Source organism: Rutilus rutilus (assembly GCF_951802725.1).
Source record: "Rutilus rutilus genome assembly, chromosome: 2".
In the NCBI taxonomy this organism is placed as follows: Eukaryota; Metazoa; Chordata; class Actinopteri; order Cypriniformes; family Leuciscidae; genus Rutilus; species Rutilus rutilus.
The window spans coordinates 15924169-15938324 of NC_140210.1; the positions used below are offsets into that span (position 1 = coordinate 15924169).

Here is a 14156-nt window from a genome sequence, read left to right on the forward strand (position 1 = left end):
CACCAAGAGAAATTAGTAAAGTCATGACACGGCATCAAGAGAAATCAGCATTCTGATGAGAAACTGCTGTGCGTATGTGAGTGCGCATAGACACCTTGGGAAGATAACTCTCTTGGACTCCAAGTAATCCTCCAGGCATTTCTGTATCTCCTCCAGGAGTGAATTATTTTTCTGGAAAATATCCAAATTCCCTGGAGAGACAGAGTAGAGGGCAACACTGGTGAAAGTCATTTATAATTTATACCATTTTTCATTGTTGCATTTCAACTACAGCTTTCATTTAGATAGTGAACCATTTTGCAGATACAAACTTTTTGACACTGGACAAGAATTTTGAATGTAAATGTGTTAATCTAACGCTTGAGTTGTAGATATTAGATTGCCTATGCTTAATGTGTGTTTCCTGAGCCTAACCCTGTGTGGCAGCACGAAGGGCATTGGGCATGCGGTTGACCTCCCTCATAATCTCTTTCCAGGACTTGTCCACTTGCAGGAACGACTTAGACTGAGCAGGTAACTGCCTCTGGATGTCAGGAGCACTGAAAATACTCTCAAGATAAAGCCAGCTTCTCTGACATACCAACCACTCATCCTAGAAACACAGTAGAAGAGAGATAGAGAATGTTTGATTAATCCAAAACAAAACAAAACAAAAAACAATGTTTTTGATGATCACCACTCTGATTACCAAGGTCTGGCTGAAAAGTAAGAGCTGTTTCTGCAACTTGTCTACTCTGGCCTTGATGGAGCCTGCGTAACGTGATGAAGCAACTGTGGCGATATTGACTATACTGTCATCAAGAAGCACCTGCAAAATTTACATTCACACAAACAGAATACAAATATTACTAATAAGCGAGGAAAAGTTAGGTTTAATGATAATTACACATAAATCTAATGTTTTAACAATCTGAAAACTCTGAACGATGGATCCAATACATTCCTACCTGAATATCGTCAGTTCCTCCGAGGATAAACACATCCTTGGAGTCCCGATGAGAAAGCACCACAAACTCTGTCGTCTTCCAGGATTTCTCAATCTATCAAAAGTAAGTGTGTGTGAAGATGAATATAAGGACATGTATAAATGGTGTTTTTATAAATTAAGAATTATAAACATAGCCATCACCTTTCTCAGAATGTTCTCCAGAGATGCTTCTCCTGAGGCTTGTGCTGACACCTGAGAGTTTAAGAGGATTCATAAAGGTTAAAAGAAGAATCTTTAGCAACTATACACTGATTTACTCCTTCCTGTCAGGTTGCACTTCAAAACCTAGTGAGCTGCATACCAAGATAACATGTAATGGAAATTTGGAATGCGTCTATGATGCCCACAAGTGGTAGATCAGTAGGTTTTGAGAGCCTCAGTGTTTCTCTCACCTCCTGTATTTGTGGTCCAAAGTTGAAGATGTTGAGTTCTTGCAGGAGGGCGAGAGTCAGTGGCTCTTCCAGTAGTTTGGCTTCCACAATTTCCTCCAGCATTTCCCAATGATGAGCTTTCAGACATGGGTTACGCAGGTCTGTGATCACTGGCAACTACGCAAACACAGAACGTTAAATAAACAGATGCATACATACACTACATTTTTTCACTACATTTTTACATTCACTACGTCCTGTTTAATAGAACTAAAAATGTAGTGAAAAAATTTAGTGTATGCATCTGTTTATTTAACGTTCTGTGTTCAGAAGCATCCTGCTTCTATTCAGAAAGATTGCACTAAATTGATCAAAAGTGACAGTAGACATTTATAATGTTACAGACTCTTTCCATTTCAAATACATGCTGTTCTTTTGAACTGTTCATCAAAGAACACTGGAAAAACACTTTGTTATGGGGTTTAGACTTTTTTCCATGGGCCAAAGCAAAATACAGCAGTCAACTTCAAACGAGGAGACAGTTAAAGAGCAATGACACACTGGAATTAGTGCCAACCTGACCCACCTTTTCTCGCATACTCTCCACATTCTCTTTGAGGCAGGGAACCACATTGTTTGGTGGCAGTCCTTTTTCCATCTGGCTGACATATTTGCCAAACTTAATCACCTGCCTGCTCAGCAATTCTGGGTCCAGCTCATCAAACTTATTCTGTATCAAAGAGATAATTGACCATTTGACATTTAAAGGACACTTTCATTCAAAATGGCTTCCAGCACACCATTTGCAGGGACACTTCATCTGAAGTTGTCTAGTATAAAATGCCTTGTTTAAGGCCATAATTATGACAAGCATGACTGTGTATCTCAGTAACTCTTTAGTTGCTGTATCCATGCTCCACAGTACTGAGGAACTGGCCTTCCACCTTTTTCTGGGGGGGGGGGGTTTAATTGTAAGGAGCTTTGTGTGTCTTGACTACCCTTAAGTGGATTTCAGTGAAAGGAAAAAGTCAAATATTTCAAAAGTAAAAAATGACCTGCAACCAGCTGTTCTCTAGATTTTCCCATTCTTCCAGAGAGTCCCAGAGTAGCTGCTTCAGCTTCACTTCAGCAGTCAGTCCCTCTAAAGCGTTATATTTAGTCACCTCCACCTGCATAAACAAATACAGTTGTTTTTTTTATATATATATAACTCATAATGATCAGATGACAGACAAACTCAAAACAAAATGTGCAGAGAATAAATACAGAAAATGCGCCCTCTGCTGGACAGAGAGACACACTGACCTTAAAGTTCTTCTGGTAGGTTTTATATTTGAAGGCTTGAGCCTGCAACTCATTGATAGAGATCTGAATATCTCCCAGCAGCCTGCGTATATTAGAGCGATCTGCATCAATGTCAAGGAGCTGATGGTTCTGAAGAGACAAAATCCATCCAACATACACAAAAACAGGCTGTGAGTGATTCAGCAGGGTTTCAGTATTTCACATTACCAGTTCAGTACCATGTTAAAGTTGGAAATACACTACTGGTCAGTATGGTGTCAGCATGATTGTTTTTTTTCATGTTTATGCTCAACCAGGCTGCATTTATTCAATCAAAGAATACAGTAAAAACAGTAATATTCTGAAATATTGATTTAAAATAACTTTTCTACATTTTAAAATGTAATTTATTCCTGTGATGGCAAAGCTGAATTCTCAGCAGCAATTACTCCAGTCTTTGCATGATTGCAAGAAACATGATTATCAATGTTGTGCTGTGCTGCTTAATATTTTTAAGGTTGCTTAATATTTGTAATATTTTTTAACAGAAACCGTTTAACATTTTTTCAGGATTCTTTTATGAATATAAAGTTCTAAAGAACAGCTTTTTTTTTTTTTTATAGAAATCTTTTGTAACAATCTGACAGTAATTACTGTCACTATTGTTCAAGTTAATCTTTTCTGCATAAAAGTATTCATTTCTTTCACAAAAAAAAATCTTAATGACCCCAAAATTTTAAACTGTAGAGTATATTTACTTATTATAAATGACTTCAGCACATTATTCTGATATACTATCACTATTTCTTTCTCTCTCCTTTCTTTCACCTCAGCTTGCTCTTTCACTGCCAGCACATTTTTGTTAAGTTGGTTGATATCTTGCTGGAGGTGTTGGCAAAATTTGTCCACATAAGAGTCCCGCTCTCCCACCGCTTTGTCGATGGTGTTCTTTATGGCAGTTACAATTGACGGCAATGTGGCATACACTGCAATATCCTCAGGAGGGGTGGGGACAGAGTAACTCTCAATCAACTTGTACATCTCACAGACAGTCACAGTCTCCTTTTCCAGCACCTCAATCTAAAAGAAAAAAGACAAAAAGACAAAAAATATCAAAACAAAAATTAAATACATCTGAACAAACAGCCGTCTAATGTCTGATACTCAATAGATTGAAAGAATGATTGTTTAAATCACTACAAAACTTCTTGATGGGTCATGGTTCTCTTTTGATTCTTACCCTCTTCTGAACTTCCTCCAGGAAGTTAAGGGAGTTGACGTATTCGTTGGTTACTGTTGGAACGAAGTCCAGTTTGAACTGGGCATCCCGAGCTTCTGCAATGATGTCATCCATCTTTTTCTTTGCTAGCCGAGGTAGGATGTCATTAATGGCCTGAAGAAAGAGGTTCAAAATGAGGTGGGCAATCTGTGCATTTATGTGCCCTATTGCCAACTGTGTTGGGGTAAATGGTTTGGTCCCACTAGGTCAAACAGTGGGAATGCAAATATTACAGGAGAAGTCAATTTCTATTTCTGTATTTTCTATTTCAATGTGTGTGTTTCTGTCAGTGTGTTACCTCTATGCAGTGCAGAGGGGATGGTATAAGTTTGTCCTTCAGTTGTGTAGTATCCACCAGCAGAATTCCCAGGGGTCTTTTCTGTTTGATGGCTAAAGCCTCTTTATGCTCTCGATGATATTTATCCAGACTGTCCCCAAAAAATGCAACTTCTGCATCAGACACACGTACACAACATAAGAAGTGTGAGACAATCATGATTTTGACAATCAGGAGTGTTGTAGATCATGATGATGATGATGATGATGATGATGATGTACCATGGTCTTGCTCTTTGAGAGCCTCGAGGTCCAGGTCTTCATTCTCTTTGTAAAACAGTCTGAATGGCTCAAATGTACGAGCATACACATTAGCGGTATCAAATGCAATCTGAATAGATTTCTGACAGGGGAAGAAACATAAAACATTTTCACAAATAGAGACAGTTATGAATATGAACACATAATTTTAAAGTTCATGATAAACACGAAATCTCAATTGTTCTTTCTTGGATTGATCTCAAGCATTAAGCATGGTGGAGCTTCTGTTTGCCATATTTGATGCACTCTATAGCGTATATATGTGCAGAAGACTTGGATTAAACTGCTCGATTCATTTGGATTACTTTTACGATGTCATTTTGCACTTCTAGAAAAAGAGGAGGAAAGTATGCACATCCAAATTATCTTCAACAGATGCAGGATTAAAAAGAAAAATATGAAAATAAACAAGAGTGTGCAGATTTCTATTGGTTATTTAGTTTTTGTACTATTAGAAACATGAACATTTTGGTAGTGTAGACTTTCAATGGATGGACAAAAATTATGAGAGAAGGTAAAAAACATCTTCATTTGTTTTCCACCGGAAGTCTTGTGGGATTGGAACAACATGAGGGTGAGTAAACATTGGGAATTTGTACATAATAACCGCTGTTCTCAAATGAGAAATAATCTGTGTTAAGGTTAAAGGAACGGTTGACCCAAAAATGAATTGATCATTTTTGGGTCAACCGTTCCTTTAACCTTAACACAGATTATTTCTCATTTGAGAACAGCGGTTATTATGTACAAATTCCCAAATGTCCTCAAGTATGTAAATTTATGCAAACAATGACTAGTTTAGTCATGAAACTCTAGATGGAAAAGACTGATAGGTCCTTTGCATGCAATCATATCATAAACATGCTAAACTATCATGACAGAAAAACATTTAAATAAGTAAGTTACATTACCTGAGAACACTGTTGTTTACAGTAATGGCATTGTTGGGTGCTATTCTTTAGAACTACCAAATGGTGGCTCTTATCAACACGATATTAAAGAAACCAATAAATGATTTCTATAACTTGTATAAAAAACATTTAAATACTGGTATATATATACTTTAATCTTCCTTTGGAAAACTCTCAATTTTAACTTAATTTAAAATGGTGCATGAAAACTGTTTATTTCTTACTGCATTTAGGTCATAGTCATATTAGAATAAAATAAAAACCTTAATATTGAGGAAGATGTTCTGCAGATAAGTGTCATCTTCCAGGATTTCTGCAAGACTAGGGCCATCCCCACATGTCTTCTCCTCAACCTGAAACACCACGCATACACATGTGCAGACACACATCAGCCAGGGTCAGATTATAAAAGAGCGTGTACTATACATTGAAGAGGTAAATGTTGGTCTTGTTTAACCTTTTTGTTGATAATTGGTTGAGTAAAAGCATCAAAGTAGGTGTCTTGCACCAGAGTATCCAAAGACAATGCTGTGTTCTCAAACCGCCCAGTAATTTCTGCTACACACTCCTGATGTACACACAAACACATGGCAAGCATAAACATACTGTATGCAGTGTTCACATATACACATACTGGGCATGCTGCAATGTTTGCAACACACAAAAACTGATAGTGTGCCTAAAAACACAAACCTGGAAGTCATCAATGGAGGGCTGGTATGATAAGGAGTGTGTGTCCAGCATCAGCTCAGCTATGAACATTGGCTGGTGGGGAGCAATGACGTTTTGCTCTGCTGTGACCTGTAACACACACACACGTTTGTTTCACTAGATTAGTGAGGACATCTTAGACTTCCAATGTTTTTACATCAGGTTAATGATTTCTATCGCCTAACCTGACCCCTACATAACCCTCACAGAAACTGGTGCAAAACCCTACATTTAAATATAAACATGACTTGACTGTTTTAGAAGCCTTTTTAAATAGTGAGTCCTGGCTCACTAGGTGGTGTTCAGCAGGTTTGTCCATTAACATTGTCCAATCATTTATTTTTTCTGAAACAGTATGAACATGAACACCACAAAATGTTATTTCCACCACATCTTAGGGTATGCATTGTGTGTTAATAATATTCAGTGGTGGAAATTACTTTTTTTTTTTTAAACAACTAAATGAAAAATAAATAAAAAAAAAAAACTAAAAATTTAAATTAAAAACTGAAAATAAATTAAAATGCATTAAAGCTTGGTTGAAAATTCTGCACAATAAAACAGTTCACATGTGATATTTATTTAAATAAATATTGATATACTGTATTTCTTGACATTATTATAATATTTAAAGTCATATTAATATTTGTATGATCCATTTTCATATTTGAAAATAAAGAGAGTTTTAATCAGTTTGATCTGTTAGTTTAAATTTTTTTTTGATCAAGCCCTAAATAAAAGTGACTGTAGTTAAAGGAATATTTCACCGCTGGAAAGATTAATGTGTATTTAAATTGGGTCATTTATGTAGTAGAAATGTGAAATTATTTTAGAAGTTGGTGCCTTCTAGACTAGGGTGACCAACCGTCCTGTTTTCCCAGGACATGTCCTGTTTTCACGTCCTGTCCTGGCCGTCCTGTCTGTTTTTTGTAAAGTGGTGAAAATGTCCTGGTTTTCATTATTTTTCATTGGGCCATTAAGCGTGTACTTTAAATACATGCTTGCCTTTGCACACAAAACATATGAAACATATGAGTCTTGTTATAATCAGCGCGTTCCTCAAATTCAATCCGCAGCGGCAAGCAGAGAGAGCACGTCAGAATACAGAGGCCTGTGCATAGGGGCCTGTGTGTGTGTGTGTTCACTGTTCATCTCAGCCTCATTGGTCTGTCTCACTGCTCTTCAATGTCAGAATATTTGAAATGATTAATCAAATCAAAGTAGGCGGACTTTACGTTCACAGACACAGAATTTCAATTTAGACTTGACCAGGACTCGACGGTCGACGCTTCAGTTTATATGTAAGTAGCTAACAGCGTAAAAAAAACCCCAAATGTAAATTTACAGATGATTTACAGAGAAAATTCCCGTGTTTTCGTTTCGGTTGGGATCCGTGTAAAGCAGAATGCTTGAACTGCAAAGCTGGCACGTACGTGTCAGTGTCAAATAAAGGTGCTAGCGATCTAGAAGCCCACATAAAGAAATTATAGGCTACAAGAGAACATCAGGAGGATAGAATTTTTTTTTTTTTTTTTTACTGAAATAGTGTAGTAGATTTTTTATTTTAGTGGTAGATTTTTAACCTATGACCATGAAAAGTATTAAAAAAAATTTAATACTAGGCCTATTCTATTGTTTCGGTCCAAACATTGAATGGAAAGGATGTATTACTTTATGTATTAAAGTACAAAAACATAGTTGCAAGGTTGTGAATGCATTTGTCAAGTATTTTTTTATGCATTCACCCCAACCACGCCCCCAACCCATTAACCACGCCTCCCAGACCACGCCCCCGCCCATCAACCACGCCCCCGTCCTGTTTTCTGAAAACTAAAATATGGTCACCCTATTCTAGACTGAGAAAAGCGAGAAAATTTATTTTTGGCTCATGAGGATGAACTCCCAGAATGCACTTGCTTCGCTGCCCTACGAGGCCACTCCCAAGCCACGCCTACTGGTTACAGATGGCAGTATTGGAAGAAATTATACAACTAGGCTACTAGTTGACTAAAAAGTCAGATACTAAAAAGACGCCATTTTATCCTGAGATCCCACCCCCTATGGGCGGGTTGAAAACATGCGGAACTAGCTCCTACTACTGGCTGAAGTCTCTAGCCTCTGACCAAAAAAGCCTCCGATGACGCAAAATGACGATTTTTGCGTCATCTGAGGTTTTTTCCAGACACACAATACAGAAATCTCTCGTCTCAGGGGGACATGAGGGAGGGAAGCACGGTCATTCGAAAATACTACCGGGTTTCTACTGATACAAAGCTTAATGCTAATCGGTGAAGTATCCCTTTAAAGAATCACAGAGATACAAACATATTTCACTTTTAAAAAAAACTAACAAAACAAGTTAAAATATTTCCCTGTATCACATAAACACACAAGTATACTAACCTTTATTTCAGGATCATGGCTGGTCTCGCTACCTGCCCAGCTCTGGATAAGGGCGAATGAAGGGGTGTGTGTGTTTTGCTCCTGAAACACGCTCAGTAGCTTACTGACCGAGTTGACAACAAGCACGTGTGTGGTGTTCACAATCAGATAATCGGCCATTCTGATGAAACTATGGAGACCAAGAAAAATATTCGACAGTTCACCAATAAAATTAGTTTTTTGTAGCTTGACAGAGGGGTCACTATGAACTGTCATTGTGAAAGAACTGAATACATTTATTTATTTATTTATTTATTTAATATTTCGAATAGCCGTCAGCTGTCAAATTTAAGTACACATTTAGATGATACCAATTTAGGTCAACCAATTACCAAGCAATGCTTAATTTTGTTCAGTCTGTTGTGTAAAAAGGTCGCATTAGCAATTAAAGAAAAAAGCACTTAAGCAAAACATGGTCTGAATAATTTTAGGTCCCAAATTTTTATAAATTTTACTGGTAGTCCACTGTATGAAGAATTTTTGGGTATAATATGTCACAGTTTACTTTATTTTGCTATCTTCACTTTCAAAAATGAACTATAGTGTCCTGCACCCACTAGTAAAAAAAAAATAAAAAATGATATCTTGTGTCTGAATAATTTTTGGTTTGACTGTATATATATATATATACATACTTTAATTGGTACACATCAAAAATAAAAGCACATTTTGATGAAGATAAATAATGACAGCATTGTTCCTTGTTGTTTGTTTACTTTCCCACTTCATTAAAATCTCTGCATATAGATCCTCACTTCTGCCTGTTTCCTCCCGCTTCCATTACAGAAATGTTGACTAACCAAGTAAGACGTTGGCAGTAGTATCTCTTGTTTGCTTGTTGCGTGTAACTCATCTTCTCAGGTGTGTCTTCAAAGAACAATCCAAAATCAGGTGCTGCTAACTCTTCTTTACCGTCTGATACATGCATGTAAGAAAAAACACACACTCAAATTCACAATATACCAGCTTTTTGACACATAATTGCTTGTGTGTCTGGATAAAATTGTCACCAGTCTCCAAGTTGCCGTAGTCCGGTGTGTGTCCAAACTCTTTCAAAGCATTTCGACAGGCACTTCTTGCCACTTCCATTGCCAGCTTCCTGAACTTTTCAAGACGGGAGGACACCTAGAACACATATCCACAAAAATAACATATCATAAATGACAGAAAAAAGACACTTCCCACTGTACAGCAAACATAATACACTCTTAAAAAAAAAACGATCTTTATTGGCATCTATGCTTTCATGAAAATCCTTAACCTTTCCATTGCACAAACGATTTTAAAAGTTCTTCACACTAAGAAAAATTTGGAATTGTTGCAAAACCCAAAACGCATGCAAACTCAAGTCTCTCTCACCTCCTCCAGCTGTTTGTATTGTGCACTCTGAAACTCCTCAAGTGTGTATGTGTGGTCTTTCTCTAGCCGACACAGAGGCATGTCACTGATGTGGTAACACATTTCCCTGATGTCAAGCAATGCTGGTCGCAGAGACTGAAATACAGACATGATCATTTTCACCATACTTTTTGCTGTCTTTGTATAAAGAAGGTGATGCATTCTGCAAGAAACCTCGTTGCAAGTACAGTAAGTTTTTTTGAACAAATCAACTTTTCTAAAAGCCATATCTATATAAATTCACATACAAAAATCTTTGGCAAACCTCATTAAGAACGAAGAGATGCTCTTGCAATGAGCGTCTGCATTTGCTGATTTTCTTATAGCGCACATTGTTACGCCACACACGAAAAGCCTTCCACTTTAGGAAGAGGGCAAACACAGGGATGCGCAAAAGCTTCCGGTGATATTGGTATTCCTGCTCCCAGCGTTCTAAGGACAAATAGTCCACCTCAGACCCACAGTAGTGCATCACTGCATGAGTACTGACCGTATAGTAGTCTGACTTGTTGACATTGTCAAACATTGCAATTCTGTTGAAAGAATATTTGGAGTATTCAGAGACAAAGATATGGTTTAACACACAGTTAACAGTTCATGTGTATTCTTTCCATACTTTACTTTTTCATTGATAGTGATCATGTGATGTCACACATTATTTAGAATACAAATGAAAAGTTGCTGAATATTAACCTTTATTTGATGAAATTTGTGAAACGGTTTGAGCTGAACTTAAATTATGAATTTAAGCAAAATATATTTGAATATATTTTAAAATGTAATTTATTCTTGTAATGGTAAAGCTGAATTTTCAGAAGCCATTACTCCAGACTTCAGTGTCACATGATCCATCAGAAAATGCTGATTTGGTGCTCAAGTAACATTTCTTATTATTATCAATGTTAAAAACAGTTAATATTTTTATAAAAATCCATAGTACATTTTTCCAGGATACCTCGATGAATACGAAGTTCAAAAGAACAACATTTATTTGAAATAAAAAATGTACTTTTAATACATTTAAAATGATTAATTTCTTTAAATAAATCTTACTGACCCCAAACTTTTGAACAATAGTGTACAACCACACTTCTACATAATTGCAAAAATGGGTTTTCTTACTTGAGGTTGTATGTGTCAAATTTGATGGATGATTTAGGTGCTGTAGACGTCACATAGAGGAATCCCAAGTGAGGGTTATTCCGGATGGTTTGAACGATGTCGGGTGGGGTGTGAAATTTAGCACGAATTACTTCCTCTACTGAGTTGAAAAGCGGTGGAGAGAGGGTGTAGCTCAGAGGTGAAACTGTAACAGGACAACTTCTAGATGAGCTCTTTGTTCTTTTAGGAGGGGATGGGATCATGGGTGAGCCCTGCGTCAACTGCACCTGAAATCATCACATAAAAAGCACGTCATTTTTTACTAATGCCACAAGAGGCATCTGCCAGAGTTGTTTATGAGTAGAGTGGCCAGACCTTTCTATCTTTGACATGGTCAGGAATTCTGGGCAGCTGTAGCGCAGAGGGTCCTATCTCCAAGGCCCTGCCAACGGACTGGACCTCATCCGATGAAAAAGGCATCTTAGGGCTCGAGTTGAACCTTTGGATGTTCTCCAGTTTCATACTTTCACTGCGTCTCTTCAGAATTGGCTAGGGTAAAATACAGATCATGCAGGTAACACGAATGAGTATGACGGTTGTTTTTTATTACCACTGTACTTTTATTTGTTTATTAATATTTGAGTCAACGACATACAACAGTAACATTGATTAAGAAAAGGAAAAATATTTTAAATATCTAGTTCAAAATGCATGTTCATAGAAATATACTCTTTGAACTCATGTTGGTTCCATTGCACTGAAAAATGTGCGTACAATCTTCAAAAAAAGATAAATTTAATGACTCTAAAAATGTCATGCTTTATTAACCATCAAGTAATAATGTATTTAATTTGAATGCATATGAGTGTCCACATCTGTGATTAATGAATATTTTTAAAGTTTATTTCTTTTTTTGGGGAATCACACCATATTTAAAACCTGAACTAATCTTACATTTTCATAAAAATAGTATTAAGTCAATGTAAGTCACCTACATTTATAGCGCTTTTAACAATATGGATTGTTTCAAAGCAGCTTAATTTATAGGAAATTACCGTAACAGACTGTTTAGGCTTTACAACAGCTCTAGGATACATTTATTGTCCAGCTAAAGTTAGTTTTGATTGATTGATTCACTTCCGTTGCGAAGATCATTAGTTATTAACTTAGGGACCACTACTTTACTAACACAACACTGTTCTACCAGGAAAATCCTTAACGCGCTCCAGCCGCCCATCCGCACAAAACAGTGCCTGGTGTCTCGAGAACGCACTCCCTGAAATAGGTTCGAAGGCGCTCAAAAACGCACCGTTTTGTGTCTGTTCCTTTAAATGCAAATGTGCTGCTGCTCCCAGCACAGGGGGCGGAGCTTCAACAGCTTGCACTCACACAGACATGCACTGAAAATTTCAAAACCGTAAAATGCCTTTTATGTTCAAACCGGAGTCAGACAATGATGGAGAGACTCGAGAAGAAGTGACAACATGTAGAATGCAACAGGACATTTCTGAATGGTTGGTTGATGAATTTATGTAGCTTAATGTGTAGTTATCTTCTAGTCATTGATTAGCATATTCTGTCTTGATAATCTATAAATCGTGTTCCGGGGGCGGGGTTTATGTAAATTCTAGGGTTGGTGATGTCACTAACCCGGGAGGAATGTCATGTAGTCCATACCAGCCGTTTGTAGTCCTTAAAAAGCAATTTCTCTAAAAGCAAATTTTTTTTGCTTTGAACTTTGAGCGTTGTAACTTTGCAGATGTTGTTTATGCTCAAACAGCAACATTACACACTAACTAAAGTTAAAAAAGTGAAATCATAATAATCAACCACCCCTTTAAAAACATGCCCATCATAGGTGTATTCAAGTGCACTGTCAAAAATTTGTTATCACAACATTTTTGCTTTTGTCAAATCACCTTTTAAATAATTTATGTGGTTCAGATGACAATATTTTGAGTTTCTGTTGATTAGGCTAAACCAATCTCCTACATTGTATTAACTTAAATTTTTTATTTCAATTAAATCCAATTTTTTAAGGCAACCAGATTACTTACTTTTTTTTTAAGTTTAACCGACGATAAAAAATTTTTACAGTTTACGTGAACTTCATTTTAACATTCATTTTAGATTTGTCACTTCATCGACCCAATTTTGACAGCCAAAAAGAATTAAAAGAATGAATGGAAAAACAAACAAACAAACGATTTGTACTGAGTCCTCATTTGATGGTATTGCTCTTACCAACATCTCAACTTGTGCTGGTCTTTTTGAGGTCAGGTGTCTCTCCTGAGCCTTAGTTCTGTGAGGGAATACCAGAGCATCAGCGTTCGTCTGTGGACGTCTGGGCACTGAGATAAGTCTAGCCCTCAGCTGCTCCACATCAACAGGTGCCAGAGAACCAGGTGCATTAGTGGACACAGGTAAAGAAGACAGCTTCTGTTTGCCATGATCTTGCTCTGGCCCTGCCTGGCTCCTGGAGGTGCCTTTCTGAAAAGAGTGCATGACCAAACTTTCCTCTTGTTTTGTGTTCTTCCCAAAAAGTTTCAATTCCTTCTCCTCGGAGTGATTCCTGGACAGTGGACAGTAAACTCTTTTAAATACAGTCAAGACAACAGCATGTTAGTGAGAATCGCAGTGAACTGCCATAATACAACTGTACAATAAAATGATTAGATAGTGTTGCTAAGTAACGTTAACGTGTCTTAACGTTAGTGCTGGTTGTCTCGTGCTGGTGTTTTTTTTTTTTTTTTACTTTGTGCCAAATTATAGAGCAACATTAGCCAAAATCTTGTAGTTTATTTCGTCATATGTATATAACGTTAAGCATATCTTCAGGAGTTTTAATATTTAAATATATATATATATATATATATATATATATATATATATATATATATATATATATATATATATATATATATATATATAACTTTATATATATATCCGCTCGTTAGCAAACTATAAACGGCGCACTGACTTTCAAGACAGCAGCAATACTTACAAAACGTGTTTACAAGTCCCAGAGAATGAAATGCTAACGTTAGTCAATTGCAAACTAAGTTAGCTGCTGC

At 36.8% G+C, this 14156-nt stretch overlaps 1 protein-coding gene across 1 annotated transcript in view; it reads right to left on the reverse strand.

The window, feature by feature from the left end:
* The window catches only part of dnah6 (dynein, axonemal, heavy chain 6), a gene marked incomplete at its 5' end in the record, with an annotated part of 84217 nt that extends 70630 nt beyond the window's left edge, over nt 1-13587 (reverse strand). Inside the window, 24 exons of the mRNA XM_084397639.1 lie at nt 95-191; nt 415-592; nt 689-808; nt 948-1040; nt 1130-1180; nt 1381-1536; nt 1946-2089; nt 2415-2528; nt 2665-2793; nt 3472-3723; nt 3884-4036; nt 4221-4372; nt 4481-4601; nt 5694-5783; nt 5888-5998; nt 6124-6231; nt 8545-8713; nt 9384-9498; nt 9594-9708; nt 9943-10077; nt 10247-10514; nt 11104-11369; nt 11458-11631; nt 13327-13587. Of these exons, the coding sequence (XP_084253765.1) occupies nt 95-191; nt 415-592; nt 689-808; nt 948-1040; nt 1130-1180; nt 1381-1536; nt 1946-2089; nt 2415-2528; nt 2665-2793; nt 3472-3723; nt 3884-4036; nt 4221-4372; nt 4481-4601; nt 5694-5783; nt 5888-5998; nt 6124-6231; nt 8545-8713; nt 9384-9498; nt 9594-9708; nt 9943-10077; nt 10247-10514; nt 11104-11369; nt 11458-11631; nt 13327-13587 (3572 nt within the window). The remainder of the gene's footprint in view (nt 1-94; nt 192-414; nt 593-688; nt 809-947; nt 1041-1129; nt 1181-1380; nt 1537-1945; nt 2090-2414; nt 2529-2664; nt 2794-3471; nt 3724-3883; nt 4037-4220; nt 4373-4480; nt 4602-5693; nt 5784-5887; nt 5999-6123; nt 6232-8544; nt 8714-9383; nt 9499-9593; nt 9709-9942; nt 10078-10246; nt 10515-11103; nt 11370-11457; nt 11632-13326) is intronic.
* Between the last annotated feature and the right edge of the window lie 569 nt (nt 13588-14156).